Source organism: Metopolophium dirhodum, chromosome 7, assembly GCF_019925205.1.
Source record: "Metopolophium dirhodum isolate CAU chromosome 7, ASM1992520v1, whole genome shotgun sequence".
Taxonomy (NCBI): domain Eukaryota; kingdom Metazoa; phylum Arthropoda; class Insecta; order Hemiptera; family Aphididae; genus Metopolophium; species Metopolophium dirhodum.
The window spans coordinates 8734447-8754234 of NC_083566.1; the positions used below are offsets into that span (position 1 = coordinate 8734447).

General features: G+C 27.5%; 2 protein-coding genes and 2 long non-coding RNA genes across 6 annotated transcripts; 2 read left to right on the forward strand and 2 right to left on the reverse strand.

The window, feature by feature from the left end:
• The first annotated feature begins 656 nt into the window (after nt 1-656).
• LOC132948934 (pentatricopeptide repeat-containing protein 1, mitochondrial) lies at nt 657-5097 on the forward strand. 2 transcript variants are annotated; one of them, XM_061019633.1, is made up of 11 exons: nt 657-803; nt 1054-1389; nt 1458-1598; nt 1679-1850; nt 1998-2146; nt 3062-3390; nt 3454-3577; nt 3799-3903; nt 3972-4102; nt 4164-4338; nt 4825-5097. In XM_061019633.1, exons 2-11 carry the CDS (start codon nt 1054-1056, stop codon nt 4978-4980), a joined length of 1818 nt encoding a protein of 605 aa, XP_060875616.1. In that variant the 5' UTR covers nt 657-803; the 3' UTR covers nt 4981-5097. The 2 variants fall into 2 exon arrangements, with proteins under 2 accessions (XP_060875616.1, XP_060875615.1); XM_061019632.1 differs by having other exon boundaries at nt 662-957.
• Nucleotides 4978-16417, reverse strand: LOC132948935 (serine/threonine-protein phosphatase CPPED1-like). 2 transcript variants are annotated; one of them, XM_061019635.1, is made up of 6 exons: nt 16284-16417; nt 9340-9417; nt 6075-6287; nt 5849-5984; nt 5492-5772; nt 4978-5364 (listed from the first exon to the last, which is right to left on the reverse strand). In XM_061019635.1, exons 2-6 carry the CDS (start codon nt 9410-9412, stop codon nt 5165-5167), a joined length of 903 nt encoding a protein of 300 aa, XP_060875618.1. In that variant the 5' UTR covers nt 9413-9417; nt 16284-16417; the 3' UTR covers nt 4978-5164. The 2 variants fall into 2 exon arrangements, with proteins under 2 accessions (XP_060875618.1, XP_060875617.1); XM_061019634.1 differs by having other exon boundaries at nt 16257-16391.
• On the forward strand, nt 16258-18297 carry LOC132948937 (uncharacterized). Its single transcript, XR_009665058.1, has 2 exons — nt 16258-16397; nt 18050-18297. It is a non-coding gene; the product is annotated as an uncharacterized LOC132948937 (long non-coding RNA).
• A 499-nt stretch (nt 18298-18796) lies between these two features.
• LOC132949697 (uncharacterized) lies at nt 18797-19734 on the reverse strand. Its single transcript, XR_009665123.1, has 3 exons — nt 19465-19734; nt 19196-19339; nt 18797-19093 (listed from the first exon to the last, which is right to left on the reverse strand). It is a non-coding gene; the product is annotated as an uncharacterized LOC132949697 (long non-coding RNA).
• Nucleotides 19735-19788: the final 54 nt, after the last annotated feature.

A 19788-nucleotide genomic window follows, 5' to 3' on the forward strand; every position in this document is an offset into this window, starting at 1 on the left:
GTTTAAAGTAGTTATATTATTATGTATTATGCACTCAGTGACATTTTCAAAAGTAATTTCTTCGTAAAAAATGAATTCAACCTACTATATTATTAATAGTATAGGAAATCACTTTAGTAGCAATATACATTTATCATAACATAATAAAGATACTTACTATATACTTTGTAATAATGACAGACCGCCTTCGCTCTGAATCGAATTGTTTTTGTTAATTTTATTATTTTTAAAAATGTAATTCAAATAGTTATTAAATTTAATAATATTTTAATACCTAAGCAATAATATTTTTTAATCGAAGCTCTACTAACTGTTAAGACTACTAACAGCTACGAATTATTATCGTTAAATTGTACCTATAATATTTTGAAAATTTAAATAAGTTGTGTAACTTATACATATTAGTAAATACTAAATAGGTTGTAGTTAATAATTGGTAAAAGCTAATAATCTATAGGACAAAATAAATAAAAAATAAGTTTTCAAGACAAATTAATTCAAACATATTGTAGTCTTACATTTTAATATTACCCCTAATAAATGTAGTAAATGCAACTTAATATTGCTGGTACACCTACTGGTATCGTTCAATTTCTTATCAGTGGTATCACCACAGAAGTATTCTGTGGTATCAGTGTATCACTACGTCCGAGCTATCTTCGTTCTTCACGTTTACATACATTATTATAATTTATACTAATAAGACATAAGTATAATAATTGTATAATATTCAAATTTTTAAACATGTGCCATGTGTGATGTGAAGGTGTGAAACATTTGCTTGATTAGATACTCTGTTCACGGTTGGTTGTAAATGTTTAATACTAATTTGTTATTAAATTTCACTGTGAATGGATCCGATTTTATTCAAAACTTAATTTAACATAAAATTAAGTTCTTATAGGTAGTTTCAAATCGGACGCGAGTTAAATATTCCATTGACAAGGAAATCACAATGTATTTATAAACCTAATACTTAAATAATATGTTTCTTCAAATACTGTGTAGTTAAGTATATAGTTAATAATAAGGATTTATAATTATTAATTTCAGATGATTGTGTTCAACCGTTTTTTACGACAGTTAATTAATATCAAGCCTTTAAGAACAAATTACAATCAGCAATGTTGTAGAAATGCAAGATGTGTGTCTACAATCAAAGATTTTCGAAAAAGAACAGAGACATTTTCATTTAATGCTGAGCAAAATACTGATGCTGATGCTGATGTTTTTGGTACATTAACTGATAATACTGAAATTAATCATAAATTGGATCGTTTACCTCCGGAAGATGATGATAAAATAGAATACGATAAAGATGAACAACACAAAAGATTACATATTACTGAGTACCACAAAATTATCCAAGAACTCATTAAACAGCATAAAGTATAAAACTAAAAAAAATCTAATATTTATTTTATCAATCTTCAATATTACCACCAAGTTTTTTTTAGATTGCAGATGCGATAGATGTACTTGAAACGAGGATGTTAAAAGATGAAAAAGCAAAACCAGATTATTATGTATATAACTTGTTAATTGGTACTTGTGGTAAAGTTGGTTATGTTCAAAAAGCTTTTCATTTATTTAACCAGGTTTGTTTATTTGTAATTTGGTACCTATCCCTTAGATTATTTAATAAATACAATATTTAATTTTTTTTTTAAATAATTAGATGAAAAAAAGTGGGATTAAGACTACGCCGGCTACGTATACTTGTTTATTTAATGCATGTGCTAATTCACCATATAAGGATGATGCATTAAAGAGAGCTAAAAAATTACACAATTTGATGAGTTTAAAATCAATTGAACCTAACATTTTTAACTACCATGCAATGATTAAAGGTATTTAAAACTATATATTTATGAGAAACAAAAATCAATTTAATATTTTTATTCAAATATGCTGAAATCAAACTGAAATTTCAATAAGTAAAATTGTTAAAACTGTGCTAAAAAATGTTTGTATTCACTATTCATATTTATTGTCAGCTTTTGGAAGAACAGGAGATATATTGACTGCATTTTCTTTGGTTGATGAAATGTTGACGAAAAAATATAAATTAAAAGATGAAACATTTAATTTTCTCTTACAAGCTTGTATATCAGATAAAGAAGCTGGTTTTCGTCATGCTTTACTTGTAAGTTTGAATAAATATATGTATTGCTCTAATATTTTCAGTCGTGAAATGTCAAGTTGACTTAAGAACTATACACATTTTAGTTGAGTCATGATAACTAAATTATATTTAGGTTCTATAAAATAATTGATCAGTCTTATGGTCCTTCATAAAGTTGCTCAGTGTTATTCACACTTTAACGTCTTCTAAATCCTGGTCCATTCTACATAGGTGGAGAAAGTTTTAACTGCATATGGATATTGGGGGGGGGGGGGCTTACGCCCCCCCCTGAATGTAACAAACCACACTAGATGTTAAAATAAATTGTGTATTTTAATATGCCTAGTATATATTATACTTGGTGCCTCTGCTAGAATAAAGTAGCAGTACTGAGTAGCCACTAGTTAGTAGGTTGAAGCGTTGAAAAATGTATGCTTACACTAATGGATAAGACAAAAATATTAAGTCCCCCCCCCCCTCGGATGTGACTAAATATCCGCCTATGATTAACTGGTCGCCAAAAATTAAATATCTAGGTGTTTCCTAGTTCGAAAACTTACATGGAACCACTTGTTAACTTCAACATTGTTACTAAAGACTCAAGATCCTGTTGGTATGGTTCAAGTACTAAATTGAATTATAAATGTTTTATAAACAGCATCTATGTCCTATCATACTTATTTATCATCACTATGACTAAGTATTCAGAACTGCCTTGGTCTTGTATTAACATTTCATTCTAAAATCTTAAATATAATATTTAATAGGCCATGATTAATCAGAAATAAAGCACTTTTATTATTCTATGTTTCTTATATTTTCTTATTATTACAAATACCTAGGGATACATTTTACTATTTCTAATAAATGATAAAAAATTTATAACTTAAATTAAATTAAAGGACAAAATGTACCATGTATTTTTTTAATTTTCAGGTTTGGAGAAAAATGATATTAAAACGTGTACGTCCTTCACTTTATACTTACAATCTTTTATTAAAATGCACAAGAGAATGTAGTCTTGGTGATGAATTTGAAACACGGAAAGTTATTGGTCAAATAATAGATGATCCTCATTTACTAATGACTGAATCCAAACTTGAAGAAATGAATACTTCAGAGAAGGACATACCTAATACATTATTATGTAATGATAATGAAAATAAACTATCTCTTATTGAGGAGAATAGACCAAATCTATTGGATGTTAAACCTAATTTTGGTAACATTGTGGGTATATCTGAAATTAAATCCCCTGAAGAAAGGTAAACATACTCACAAATCTTTTCTGCATTAGTGCTAAATTGTTTTTTGTTTTTTTTATATAGATTAATATTATTAGGTGGTTGTTCAGGATTTTTAAAAAATATGAAAATCAACAGAATAAAGCCAGAAATTAAAATATTCACTCAACTTTTAGAAATTATACCGCCAACATTATCAGCTGAAAAAGTGAGTTACTCATGTTAAAAAATTAATTTCCTAATCAGAAATATACTTTAATTGAGTTTTGTATTTTATCAGATGTGTTTATAATTCATTAAAACCTTTAAAAAAAAAATAAAATAAAGTTATTTCAACGTTTTAATGTATTAAGTGTACTTTCCAATTAATATTTTAGACCAAACTTGTACAAATACATAACATAATTATTAATTTATAATATTTTTTAGCTCTTATTAAAAGAAATTTATAACAACAAAGTCGGAGTTGACATTGATTTTTGCAATATTCTCATTAAAAAACGAAGTCTTAGATTTGATTATGAAGAAGCAAAGGTTATTTAAAATCGTTCATATAATATACATTTTATATAAATTACTGTAATTTTACTTTTAATTTATAGAATGTATTAATCTTAATTAACTCAGAAAACTTGAGTGTGGATGTTGTAACATTTGGTGTTCTGGCATTGGGATGTAAAAACAAGAACGAAGCTAAAGACCTCATAAAAATGATAGCAGATCATGGATTTCGGTATGTTAGTAAAATACTTATGATATTTTTATTCTTACTTGTGTTTTTTATCTAATTTAAGAGTGAATGCAGAAGTGTTGGGCACTATGTTAGCACAAGCATGCTACCATTACAATTTTGCCTATGTAATTTATGTCATGAACATGGTCAAACACGAAGAAATTAAACCCAATAAAAAATTTATGGATCGTTTAAATCATTTTGATACCACAATTAAAGATTTAATGAAAAAAAGAGTAAGTGTAAGCAGTTATTAAAAATGTAAAAATAATCTATTAAGCATTTAATGATGAATTGAAATATGATTGTTTTCTTTTACAGTAAAATGTATATATTTTTGAACTAACTGCAAATATTTTAATAGCATAACTGCTTTTAAGCTTTTAAGAAAATAGAAAATAATAACTTCAAAATTAACCACAAATATTTTGAATAAAAATCTTTAACATATTATTTGTTCTTTTAAATATACCGTGATGGCTCCTAAATGTTCATGAAAATTATACTAACTAACAAAGTTATACAGTATGAATTAAAATTATGTTTTTTTAACTTAATAATTATCACAAATAGATTTTAAGTTTAAATAACAATTATTAAATTCTACTTTTATATTTTATTTACCTAACATATTATAAACAATTCAAAAATATTAGGATTTCTGATCACATTACAAGCTTAATGTAAATACAAAATATATTAACTGTTGGTATTATTTTCAGCAAAATAGAGAAAAAGAGACTCCAGATTTTATTCAAAGTTATTATTTCAAAGAAGGATACAGAAAATTTCAAAATTTTTATAAAAAATGGTTGTTAGAAGTAACTGTTGATGAAGAACTGCATCCTTGGGACCAATTTAAAAATCATAGAAAATAAAATATTATTTCAATTTGTATTTAACAATAAATTAATATTATTTTAATATATTTTTTGGTATTTAATTGACATACATTATCATTATCATTGATCACTAATATAAAATATTATAATTAATATGGCTTCTTTATTAAAATCTGTATAGATTTATATATTTTAAACATTTCAAATTATAATAAATATTTTAATTTTGAATAGAGCTTGGCATTTGTTCTAGAGGATAATATGTATGTATAACATTGTTATCATACATTTTCACTACTCTTAGTCCGGAAGGATCTTCTCCCAACGGAGTTCCAAGTGCACAAGTAGTAACTATTTCAAGGTTTTTATAGAATCCAGTTGAGTTTTTGTGATAATGACCAGAAAAAACATGAGACACACCTAAAAACAATATATACATCAACAATTGATTTGAAAATTCATTTGCCGATAATACAAATGGTTTTTATTCTCAACATTTATGACACTGATTTAAATAAAATATTTAAGTATATTAATTAATCTTTACCAGCTGCACACAGTTTTTCAAGCATTTCATATCTGATGTTATTTTCAATATTGAAATAGGAAATTTCCTCATCCGGTTTACTTAAAAACCACGGTATGTGTTGAAATATAATTATTCTTTGACCCTCGTATTTATTCAATATTTCAGTTAACCACTGATCTTGTTTTGCTGCAAATTTATCGACATCACATCTGTTTTTATAATATTGTGAGTTTAACACTAAAAACAGTACTCCACCGCACCAAAATGAAAAATAATCTTGGCCAAAATTATCACGATATCTAAAATTGTAATTATTTATCTACAAATATTAAAGAACTGATTTTGTGTAACTGGTAAATGTTAGTATAATATTACTTGTTGATTGAATTTTCATCTGGGATATTGCCAATATCATGATTTCCACACACACAAACCAGAGGTATAGAGGGGTGTAAGTTTGAAAAAACCTTCTTAAAATCATTTATTTGTAATTCATTTAGCACAGTTTCATCTGAAATATGAATACGTTGATGTATAAAAATATCTATGAACCATTAATTAAATTACACTATAATCAATAAACTAAACAAGTTCAACTAACTACAAGGCATTTCATTTACTAAGTCGCCGCAGACAACTAAAAATTGAGGTCTTGGAGACAAATTATTAATTTTATCTATTGCGAAAATAGCTTTATCCATTTCTATTTTCCAGTCTTTAGGATCTCGTTCTGCAGGTGGCCAAATGTAACCAAATTGAGGGTCAGCCGCAACCACAAAGTAAAAATTTTCAGTCCATAATTGATTGTTCTTAACTAAAATTAGAAACAAAGAGGTATACAATTATATAAGAGCCAATATTTAATAAATAATAATAATATAATGTAATACATAAGTAACCATTAACCATATTATGTTCATATATGGATAATATACCGAATCACACAACTGTAACATATTTGGGTATGTAGGTATAGTGGTATACATAACAATATTTTTTACCTGGAGATTGGAGAATGATTAAGTAGGTACATATTATTGTAGTATTGTCTCCCAAAAACGTTTTGTAACTTAAATTTAAAAGTTTGCTGATTATTATGTTTTATAAAATATCATGAAATCAATAAAAATAAATAAATTAAAAAATGAAAATATTTTGATCATTTCCTTTGTATACCTTTGTATACCTTTTAACCTACCTATCTGACTATGTATTATATTATTATAATATTATATGTATAAAAATGAAAAACCTTTATTTTCGTCTTTAGCTTTTTTGGAATTTAAGTCAAAAACAGTACCTACGCAGTAGACTGTATACGTGTGGTATGTGTTTTCGTTAATTGTATTGCACCCAAACCTGTTGGATTTTAAGTCAATGTCAAAAGTGTCCAAACGTGCACCGCCCAGCGCCCCATAGATGTCCAACACGTCATATAATATATATTATTAAGTATATATATAATATTATATATATACTTATCAATCAATAAAATTGCTTTATCATCAGTGCAATGTAAAATCACAAAACCAAGATGTATTGATACACCCGTTGTATCAATACACCTTGCATATTATGTCAGATTCTCAAAACTAGAACAGATTAGTAGATCGGACAAATGCCCCGGTTGCCTAACCAGAGATGTTTGGTTTCCGCGAAGAGCTCGGTACTTCAGAATAGATACTGTTGGCCGTAGTGAAAACAATACAAATTTAATTTTTATAATATTTTTGTATTGCCCCCCCCCCCCTCCTTTTAGAAATCCTGGCTATACCACTGTCACAGCCCACAGGTATCTCGTAAGTGTAACTCACTCAGCTGGGTTTACTTCAGAGTTCAGGATATTGCCTATTCTCAATCATCTAATATAGTCTATTAGTATATGTAGGTACTAGGTAATAGGTATACAGTAAAAAGGGTGTAATAAAATAATAGAACAGACTTGTCGCGGCAGCAATATATTAAGTTGTGAGTGATAATGTCATGATTAGCTGGAAAACTTAATTGGGACTTTTTTTTCAATAATAATATTTTATTACCAATATCTTATCCATACAAAATTTTGCCGGAATTGTTTTATAGTCCATTGATAACATTAGACAAATTAAAAAAAAAATGTTTAGGTATGTCATATATGCATAACTCTAAACTCATAAATCATAACCACGATTTAAGATATACCTTATAGATATATCTCATAGACATATAAATAAATATTTATTAATATGTCTAATGTCTATGATATGATCTTAAATGATCTTAAATCATGATCATAACATAACCTTTATCCCTATCAAAGTAGTAGTTACTACCTAACCTATTTTTAAGTCGCAGCCACAGTTTAAGATATATCTTAAACCGTGATCGCACCTACATATTATACATAATATATTTATAGGTATTAGGTAGGTATTACTGTTATAGTATTTTTGGTTATTTTTATTTTAGTTATTTTAGTATCAGTTCAAATATTGGTTTCAAAAAAAAAACCGATATCGAGTACCTACATAGGTATCGGTTCTAATATCGGCCCATCCATCCCTACATATTATATTATACATAATTGAGTTATATTGTGTATATAAGGACTGTGTATTATCTAGAACTTGGCATTTTTTTAAAGGTGCAATTTAGAAGTACGAAACAGGTGTGCGTATAAGATTTATGATTGCTAAAAAATAGCAAAGTGGAAACAACCAATAACTAACTCAGAGTTTATAAAAAATGTATGATACCTTCGTCTGTCATCATAATATGGCAATGTTTGTACCTTGTACTTATATTTTATTATATTTATCGCAGTTTCCCAAAAGTATAACGCTTTATTATATGTTTAATGCCTATATACATACTATAATGTTACATGGGTGCCTTGGCTTGGCGCGTTGGCTGCTACCAGTCGCGGAACGCCCGCTGCTACTAGCTCCCGGATGGGTGACCACCCGGGTTCGTAGTAGTAAAAACCGTAACAACATCTTACCGTGCCAACCTTACCAACTATATAGTTCATAATCCCCTACAACAGCTAATGGTCATAGTTGTCGGACATAAGTTCAATGAAAAAAAAAAATTAAAAAATATTACATGGACATAATAACATGGAATAATATAATTTATGAAACTAAGTTTCCTATTTTTTTTTCGAGCATGAATCCCCAAATCTAAGTAAAAAGTATAAAGCTCAGGCTCTCTCCCCTCCCTAAGGACGGCAGTGAGAGAAGCTTTGTAAAGCCGTATTTTTAATTTCCTAAAACACCCCAGTAAATTCACAAAGAATAATAATGGTTTTATTTATAAGTATAGGTTAAAATATCATGATGTATTTTTGAGTAAAGGAATTAAAAAAATTGAACATCGTGTCATCACGTGGGAGTAATTATCACTTCGACTTCTTTACATAATATACATTATACCTATGACTATAATATATATTATACCAATATATACCACTTTTTAAAACAAAAACTTAAGTCTCCTGTACCAGGGGGCAGAGACGGGTGTAGGGGGGCCTAGGGCCCCCAGATATATTATTACTCCAATTTTCTTATTGACCTAATAATTAATCGTTTTAGAAAAAGCGATAATATGAAAAGACGTTGGAATTGTATTATTTAATATTATATTATAATTAATTGATTTATTACATTAAGATTATACTAATATTGGGAAAAAAATTAAATTTAGAACAAAGTGTGAATTATAATTTGTGTTGTAAAAAAATAGTTTCCCCCTCCCCCCCCTAGATCTTTTCTCTGCATCCGTGCCTGCCCATCACTGACCATTTTTGTATTATTATTTAATGTGTACATATGAATAACTGAATAAGCATACTTACTTCTATACTTATAAAATGAATTGTAACTTACATTGGTCGTTTCCAATTTTTTCTTCAATCTTGTGCTTATTCCATTTTACGGTTTGTTTAATACTTTCGGTCATTTTCGCTGTAAAAACAGGTAAAATAATTATTTATTCTATCTGTTTCTAAAATAATTACTTGATTTAATCATAATAATTATACCTACTGAATCATATATCTAATAAGTTATAACTTAAAAATAAATAAATCTATATAAGTTATAACTTAAGACCGGATTTTAATGTTTTCACAAATCGTTACTACTTACTGGATCTATGCAGTTTTATATGAGAGTAAAAAAATGTCGACAATTCGTTAAATTCTGAGTTCGTAGAAAAAAGTTTATTTTGCATATTTAAGAATATTTTATAGGTTTTGGAATATTTAGCATATTTTGGGAAATTTTGTAAATAGTGAGAAAAAATATTCATTTATTATTAATTTTAATATTAAGGTACCCGGAAATTTTTTTTTAAACATTTACAATTTTTTTTATCATTTAGATAAAAAGTAAACACGCAGTTATAATATAATAAGTGGCCATGCAAATTAAAAAAATCTTTTAATTTTAAAACCCAATTAACACAATGAATAGAACTATTCAACAAAAAAGTCATTGTTTTAACAGTGGACAAAAAAATTTTAAAAAATGCATGTTGAAACATAAATATATTGATGTTTATTGATTATTTTTGCATATTTCTGAATATTTTTGCATATTTTTGTATATTTTTTAAATTTTGAAGAGAATAAAAGAAGAATATTTGAATGTTTTTTAGAGAATATTGGCATCATATATTAGGTGTTTTAAGAGAATATAAATCCGGTCTTTAGTTATAACTTTAAGTACCCATAACCCATATCACAGTGGTGTAAATAATATAATATTCTCAGAGATTGCTTTACGAGCTGATCCAGATTTTTATTTTTAAAATAATAGGTATAAACAATAGTTTTTTTGAATTAATGCGCTCTGACAAATGAGGTCATTTTTACATACAAATACAATATATCAGTAAAAAAAGTTTATAGCCATAATAAAGATTACAAAATAGGTATTCTCAGTTCAATAATACTTCCAAGTTGTTTGATTAATGTTGTACACATTGATACAAATTAAGTAGGTACCTATACAAAAAATACTTATTTTTAATAAATTAATCTATTAGGTATGAACTTAATGTAGGTACTTATCTCGTTACCTACCAACTGCTTTTAAGATTTACATTAATTTATTATAATATTTATAAGTATAGTCTAAAAATAATATAAATGAATGAATCAGTAGAATATTTATATAGATAACTACTAACTATAGATAATAAATATGATGGATACCGTATGTCCGTATGGTTACGTTATTTAGTGAAATTGAAAGTTAAAATTGATTTTCTTTTTAGGTTAATTTTAAATTTTAATTAACTGCTTCATCATTAAAAATGTTTTTATACCGAGTTAGATGAAAACTAAAAGTTAGCACCTTAATATTTACCTGACAAAATAAAGAAAACACAAACAATTTAAACAATAATGTACATAATGTTATAAGAACTGAAAAATCATTATAATAATTCCTCGCTTCCGTTCAGAATTTAAAAAAAAAATAAAGAAGGTACCTTGAGTCAAGATTTACGCTGTTTATAACTATAGGTATACAAAATATAAATACATAGGTTCAGTAGAACCTCGATATCTCGAACATCTATATAAGTCAAATTTTCGATAACTCGAAGGAATGTCTTGACCCCTGCATTTCAATATGTTGGTAGTAAATACATACAACTTTTCTATAACTCAATTTTTTTTTGTCCCCGACTGATTTCAGTCATCGAGGTTTCACAGTACTTTTCAACGTGCAAATTATTGCGTATGCTAAATAACCGTTCAAACATAGGCGTGTCTACGGGTCATAATATAAAATAACATATTAGTATGATATTAATTTTATTATTAGTATATATTCTACTTATTCTCTAGAACAGTACTTTCTGGAACAATGAGCCGTGCTTCAAAAAACGAAAGTGTCATTTTTTCTCTAATAGGTACTTATAACAATTTATTAAAAAGTGAATAAGTATTACATTAGGTGCCTATATTACTGATAAACTATTTACACCAAATTCAAGTTTTATTTGTTAAATTTATATATTAATATATTATTATAGATACCTAATTATAAGTAATAACCATCAAGTTATATAATAATGTACTCAATAAGAATATTTGAACAATGATTTTATTTTAACAGACGTGATTAGCTTTATTAAAAAAACATCAGTGGTATTTACTATTAACAACACTATATCGAATACTTGTCAGTGGCGTAACTAGGATTTTAGGGGCCCGTGGCATGAAATATCCTGGGGCCCCTTAAATGTTTTAAGTAAACAAAACTACAAAGATACCCAACTTTTTATTCAAATTAAAAGTATCTAAACGTTTCAAGGTCTCGAGGAACATATTAATATACATATTTATAAAAATAAAAATCTACAGTTTAACAATAAATATGGGGAAAAACAATAAATCAAAAAAATGCATACAAATAAAATATTTGAAATAAATTATATTAATTTTATTCTTGATTTTAATTATGCAAACCGATCAATCAATTCATCACATTTTTTACTATAGCATATTTTTTCATCGAAGTTAAGCCTCAAAGACGTTATCGTAATGTAACTAATGTAAGACGTGCTAATTTATCACTTACCTACCTATTTTTATGCACTGTGGTCTGTGGATATCTTAAATAGTTAAATGTCGTATAGTCGTAACCAATTGGTAACTTTGAGATTACTATAATATCAGGTAATATAAACAAACATTAAGATAACTACAAATGTATATCACATAATACAAGTCATTGGATAAATGTTTATTCAATACATATTTAAGAAATCGTTTAAAAATATGAAATGATAAATTAATACAAAAATATCAATATTTTATGTACCTACATGTTTTTATCTCTTCAATTTATATTTTGAGTTTGAGGGCCCCGGCCCCCGGTCTCCTAGCATTGAGTCATCTAGGCGACTCCATCATTACGCCACTGTCGCCGCTGATAAGTGTGTTGTTATGAATTAAAATCATGACTTAATAAATAATAATAAGAAAATTACCGAATATTAGGTATCATATTATATATCTTTATCGTCTATGATGTTTATTACAATCTCCATCGTCTGTCGACGATATGATAATACAAATCAATAATTATTAATTTCCAATCGCTATAAGAGAACGCTGAAGTGGTGGTTTGCGAATGTCCACTCCCCTTGAGACTTGGTTAATTCCTTTAATATGTAAATATTGTACAAAAATAAATTATGGTAATAATTTACACTTAACATTAATTATTTTAAGAGTTTTAAGTAGGTACCATCCTACCTCTAACAATAATAAAATGCAATTATAGGTAGGCTGGATAGTCTTCGGCAAAAGGGTGAAAACAATTTTTTTTTAGTTTTATGTTAATTATTATAAAATAGTCTCTATTTAATATTTTATCGAGTTTTTAGCTCAGCTAGAGTAACAAAGGAAGTTTTGGCAATATTGCTGGTAGTACCTACTACCATTGATTATATAATATAATCAATGCTATTACCTACCTACGTATAAACCGTATACTTATTTAAAATGTTATATAATAAAACGGCATCTTATTAGTATTGCAGAAATACGCTCACCTGCTCAAGCTCAAGTGTAGGTACTTATTATATTATGTACATTATACCTATATATATTATGGTGTACCCATACATTATTCATTATAAATTAACAAATAACAATTATAATAGATGAAAACATGACAGTTGCAACTTCTTATGTTTGTAAATATCTAAATAAACGTTTCTTAAAATGACGTACATTGTACAATGTACATAACATGAATATTTCAAAGTTATAAACTATAGTTATAACTTATAACAGTAATTTAATAATACATTATCCATTATTGGTGCAAGTTGAAATATAATATAGGTATTATAGGTATAATATGTATAGGTACTATATAGTAATGTTGCCTCCCACGTCCCAAACTAGCAACACAGAAAAATGTATTGCTGAGTTATATCGTAAATCTCATTGCACAGAGTGTTAGAACTAAGTCCATCCCTATCCATGACATTCTGTCAAAGTCATCAGCGTATACCTAACCAGAATTGGTTAGGGGTGCTAACTGCTAAGCCCCCTCTCCTTAAGCTATGCCGTTTAAACGAAGTCCTTGAGAAAAAAAAACATAATCACATTACATTATTATGGATTTAATGCGTATACATTTATAAATTTATAATATACCTAATAAAGTAATAACTAATAATTATGTGGGTACATTTAATGTTTATTATTATGTAATATAATATAATATTAGACCTATATAAATATTTTCATATTAGAAATAATATGGTTATTTGTTATTCCAGTTTTCACAGAAATCGACAATTAAAAATATTAATGTTTCTTTTTCATACTAAACTAGAAACTAAGTTTTTTGTACCAACTGGTGAGAGACTACTAACAACCTAGTTAAGGTTAGGCCCATAAAGAAGGTGAGGGGCAACATCCTGTACATAGGCGTAGTGTGATGAATTTATATAGGGGAACTATAGCCTATTAGTTTCTGGTACATACTCAACATAATATATTCTAAAAATGTAACTAAAAAAAATTAACAGGATGTGGGGCTAAGCAATATGCTATATCCCCCTTAGACCTCCCACCCCATTTTACGCCTATGATCCTGCATAGCTTATTCTGAACATTGATTTTCTAGTACTCTTGCCCTAGTAAGCTGTAATAATTAAATTTTAGTTACATAATATGTCTAACTACCTAAGACTTAAAGCTATTACAAGTACATAATTACGTTCGCCTATTAATTATTACGATCGCTTGTACAATTAGATATAAATATATAATTATGTATTTTTGTACAGGCAAGACACGATCGTAAAATATATTTTATTTTATTTGTGTTTATTTTTATAATATATAAATATTATGGACTTTTTGATTTAATTTATTTAAAATAAATAATAATGTCTGTAATCCGCACCTAGTAGAATTCAAGAATTTTCATAAAGCCCACTGTTCCGACCCGCAAATTGTTACTACCTCTAACCAGCTAGAAGTCTGGAGGGGCGTCGCCCGAGTGCGTCCCGAAATGACCCTTTTTTAATGTTCCTAGTGCGTCCAGAATAAGGTATCATCCGAGTGCGTCCCGAGAAAAAAGGTCATATTTTTCACATAGCCCGAATGCGTCCCAGTTCATTAAGAGTTACCCAGGGTGCACCATGAGGAGGTGAACTGGCTTACACCCCAAAAATATTTGGTTATTTGGTTATTTATTTATTATATTATATTATTATTATAAAATTAAAAGTTTATTATTATATAAATGTATTAAATTATTTAGGCTTACATACAATTTTAAAATGCTGGGTTAATATTTAAACTATTTTTTTGGTTGACTTTTTAATGCCATGATTTTCACATAATCATATCTAGAGATATCTAGAGTCTTGTATTTTTGTATATTTTCTTCAATGAATTTAATATTTTTTTCGTTGACTGATCTATTTTTTTTAGGTATTTGATTAGAAGTTTGTATTACAATTTTTGTGTCTATTTGAATTTTTTTTAATATTTCTAAGAAGGAATATATGTCCGGATGTGGGGTGTAAAAGCATGAATTAAATTTAGAATGAAAGCTTTCACACGCATTTGTTGTTCGTTCACTGCTACTGCTCATTTCTGCCCATGTGTGAGAAGGGAAATCATCATCAGGCTTGATAGACATATAATCTTCAGTAAAACTTATTTCAATATCGTGTTCATTCAGCATGGATAATCCAAATATATTCTTTAAAAATTGTCCTATTTCTGATGAAATAATGTTAGCAATAACATCGCGGACGCACACGGGATATACCAATATAATTTGTGATAATATCGCGGACGCACACGGGATATACCAATATAATTTGTGATATTATCGCGGACGCAGTTGGGCTATTAAAAAGGTACGATATGATAAACGGGACGCACTCGGGAGTTGCCCGTCTGGAGTATATTTAATATTTTATACTTCACAATTTAACCACAGAATAGATAAATGATTTAACGTAGGTACATTTTTTAATACTGAGAGTAAATTAGTTTATGATTAAAAGTTTTGGCACGCATTTGGCGCGTTTCCAATATCAAACTATTAAAGCAAAACACCCTCGAAATCATAACTATTACAATTTACAAATTTAATTCATAGTAAATAACATAAATCCGAATATTATACTAAAATTTACATTACATACAAATTTCCTAGGTTGATCAAAATATATTAATTTTTTAGTCTATAGATACATTATAAATTATAATAGTTTGAGTGTTAATTAATTGTGTCAACTTTTAATATTGTTCAATGTTCGGTGATAATTTCAATCACGGAGATGCGGGATATAATAATATAACTTGGCAATTCTGTACTAAATAATATGTGGTGTGAAATGGTTTATACGGAAAATTCAAAATACGGATTGTCAAAATTTGTCCTTGGAGATAATAATATTATTAACCCGCTAAGATAACAGCTAAGCAGCCTGCGGATGGCAGATAACAAATTAACAACACAGGCCAACAGTCACGTGACTCGTTGCCTACTCGTGCAATGCAGCTGCAAAATGTAATACCTATATGCATAATGATAAAGAATATCATGTAGTGCATGATGCCATGATAGTCAGACAGTGGTTACTACTGGTTAGTATTTAAATATTAAAAAATTTAATATTATATGATTTTGAAATTAAAAAAAAAAAAAAGAATCGAAGCCGTCAAATTGTTGTTTACGAATTACGAATACTGTATAGTTTATACTTTATATTGATAATTAGAGTTTTAAATAATTAAGTTGCTTACTGAAATGAATGATTCGTGCGCATTTACCTCGATGGATGCGACCAGTCTCGTGGAATTCGTAGGAAAAACTGTTGTCGTGCGTACAAAACAGCAACACGCATCGAAAGGCGTCGTTCACACTGTGGATCCGGTGACAAAAAGGTATGGTTGACGGTTGTACCGTGGGCGTGTACACATGACATTAATAATGTGATGTAGATAATTTTTTTTTATTTATAGAATATTTAACTGTCCTCTTTTCCGCAGGTCCTTCCGAAACATTATTCTTGACCAAAATACTAATGGCCATTGCCTATGCTTGTTAATGTTGGATTCTAACTTCTGAACTAAGTGGGAGGAATTTATTGGAATTTGTTTAATGGTTATTGCCTCATTGGTTTTACGATAATATAATTTATTTAATATTACTGACTACTGTATGTTAAATGTTTGCGAATATTATTTAATCAGTTTATCTACAAATTATTATAGGATAAATAATTTATAATAATTACTGACAACTGTAATTTAATTGAAAATTGAATATTATAATATGTTCCTTAAGGAATTATTTTAAATGTATTATAATTTATATAGGTACTCAAACATAATATATTTTTAAACATTTTTATTTTATAAATGTTTAAATTTTTATAAAATAAGTTATTTGGTTAAGCTATAAATATAGATAAATAATAAACATTTTATTAAACTTGAGTAAAGGTTTTTTTTATATTTTAATTTTAAAGCAAATTATAATTATTTTAAAATAGAAAGTTGTTTGTTCATTTTAAAATGCTCATATCTCGCTTTAAAATTGAAATATATTTAAAACATACGCCATCAACTATATAGATAATATTCTTACTTCAAAAATTGGTAATAGGTCAATTCTCTCTAAAATTAAATATAACAGAGTTAAATAAATTATTCAGAATATATAATTTGCTATATATACATTTGTTAGACGGAGACAACTAGACAACGCAAGCAGATATGGGTCCTCTTAAAGCTATTGTCAATTATAAAAAATGTATAAATATATTTCATAATTTAATAATATAACCAATGGCATAATATTTTTTTTTTTTTATTGTTACATAATATTATATTGTTGTTTAGGCTATATCCTAGGCTCTAAGTCAGCAAGTCGATAGCTATGCTAATGTTTTTAATTTTTACTTAACTTTAAATTTTGGTGTTACATTGTTTTAAAATAGACCTACGGTCATTATTAAAAATTTAATTTTTAGATGATAGACTGTAAAATGGCAAATATATTGAAATTTGCAACATTTTTTATGTACAAAGAACATTTTAATTAGACCCTGAGTACCAACCAGGATCACATGAAACTATGGTAATCAGGTTCCACACTATCTGACACTTGGATTACGTCAACAAAGATGGCTAATATGCTCTAAACTTTTAAGTAGTTTTTAAAGTGGATTATGAAGAAAAAAATTTCAATTCGTGTATGACATTTAGATGGTCATATTAAACATGTTGTAGGTCAAAGATAAAACTAATAATTAAACTGGTTATTATTAATTTATATCCATTGACTTATAAAGTACAAATCCCTGTATTTCATGGCTGCTTTTTAAATATCAATAGATAATAATTATACTTAATGAATGAACTTTATAAGACTAATATACAATTAAGTATTTATCTACCTATTTTCAACCTCATACATTGTTATATACCTATTAGTATATTATACAACTGCATATTTTAATATTCTATTATTATTTTACCCAATATATTTGTAATGTCTTTTATATTAATTATATAAAACATTATTGTTTCAGTATTGTATTGCTGATCAACAAACAGTGTGAGATATTTTCTGGAATAAACATCAAAAGTGTTCAATTTGAAGAATTGTAAATGTCAGATGGATTTTTAAAAACTAATCTCTTATTTTCTCATTTATGTTTATTATTAGACATCAATATTTATATTATTTTAACTATTAATTATAATTTATAATGATATAATGCATATTTATATTTTATGTACAATATAAAATATAGGTAAACTAAGTAAAATAAAATAATATTTTATTTATTTTTTAAATTGTAATATACATTGTCAATATCTGGTTGAACCTATCTTTTTATAAAGTTACTTATCATTATTCATATTTGGTCCATGCCTACTGTAGTACTGTGATATACATTGATTCACCACTAGTCGCTACCACATATAAAAATAAAACAATTTTAATGTCTTACCATTGGCAAATATTTGGTCAAACATGTGTGAGTGTGTGGGGGGGAAGATACTTGACCCATCACTAAAATTAAGCAGCCTTCAACTTACTGCTTAAATGTTACTCCGACCCAAACATGTTATAATATATAAAAATGTATTTATTTTATAAATTTTTGACGAACTAAGCCTTCTGGGGAGGGGCTATAAAACATCCTGAGTAGACTTAAACTTCCCAATATCCAGAGTTGGGCAAGATACTAAACAAAAAGATTCATGAAACATGCATTTAGTGTATCTAGATACAAGATACATGATACTTTTATATTCCCAATTGAATTTTATTAACTATTATACATCTATACACCATACTATTATAATATACTACACTATGTACTATTATTTTCTATTTTATGTGGAAAGACCTACTTGGTTACTCATAAAATATTATGTAAAACTGCTTCGATTTTCTTCAACAGTATCTTGTTTGCTGGTAAAGTGAATCTAGTTGGTGCATTCGGAAGGTCAAATCATAAAATTCCCCGTAATTTTCATAAGCGCCGGTAAAAACACATATCAAAAACATCAAAGCAAAATTGATCAAAATGCTCTTCAAATTAAAATCGAACAATGGAAAATATCTGAACCAAAAGATAATTTTTATTTTCGGCCATTTAGTGAAGAGGATGGAATTATAAAGCAATTACTTTTTTACCAACAAACGGAATGGCAAAGATACTTACTTAATCAATATGGTAATGTATGTTTTCTTGACGCAGCATACAAAACTACAAAATATACACTTCAATTAATCCTCCTTGTTGTAAAAACCAACGTTAACTATTCTGTTGTTGCTTCATTTTTTGTCCAATGTGAAGATTCAAAATCTATTGAAGAAGGTTTAACAATAATTAATTCATGGAATACGACTGGGTCTCCTCAATATCTCGTAACAGATTACTGTGAAACAGAATATAATGCAATTACCAGGATTTTCAATTGCCCAACTTACATATGTGATTTCCATCGAGAACAGGCATGGTTAAGATGGACTAATAAACAGGGAAATCTGAATATTAAAGAAAATTGAGGTGAACTTCTGATACTCTGGAGGAACATTTCCAACAGTAGAAACAACTTTGAATTTATTCATAAAGTTGAGAAGATGAAGTTAACTGATGTATGGTTGAAAAATCCTAAGGCACAAGATTATTTTATTAAAACATGGCTTACAGTTGAAGAAAAATGGATTAGTAAGTTTTTTAAATTGGAATTTGATATTAAAATTGGTACAAATAATGGAGTTGAATCTCAAAATAAATTATTAAAACATTTT

Bases quoted from the DNA above. Each gene is read 5' to 3' on its own strand.
- LOC132948934 (XM_061019633.1), top strand. From the start codon at position 1,054: ATGATTGTGTTCAACCGTTTTTTACGACAGTTAATTAATATCAAGCCT. The intron at 2,147-3,061 runs GTAAGTTTGAAT...TTTAATTTTCAG, and splicing joins GTTTTCGTCATGCTTTACTT to GTTTGGAGAAAAATGATATT. The intron at 3,904-3,971 runs GTTATTTAAAAT...TTTAATTTATAG, and splicing joins TTGATTATGAAGAAGCAAAG to AATGTATTAATCTTAATTAA.
- LOC132948935 (XM_061019635.1), bottom strand. From the start codon at position 9,412: ATGACCGAAAGTATTAAACAAACCGTAAAATGGAATAAGCACAAGATT. The intron at 6,288-9,339 runs GTAAGTTACAAT...TTCTAATTTTAG, and splicing joins AAAAATTGGAAACGACCAAT to TTAAGAACAATCAATTATGG. The intron at 5,985-6,074 runs GTTAGTTGAACT...TTCATATTTCAG, and splicing joins AGTAAATGAAATGCCTTGTA to ATGAAACTGTGCTAAATGAA.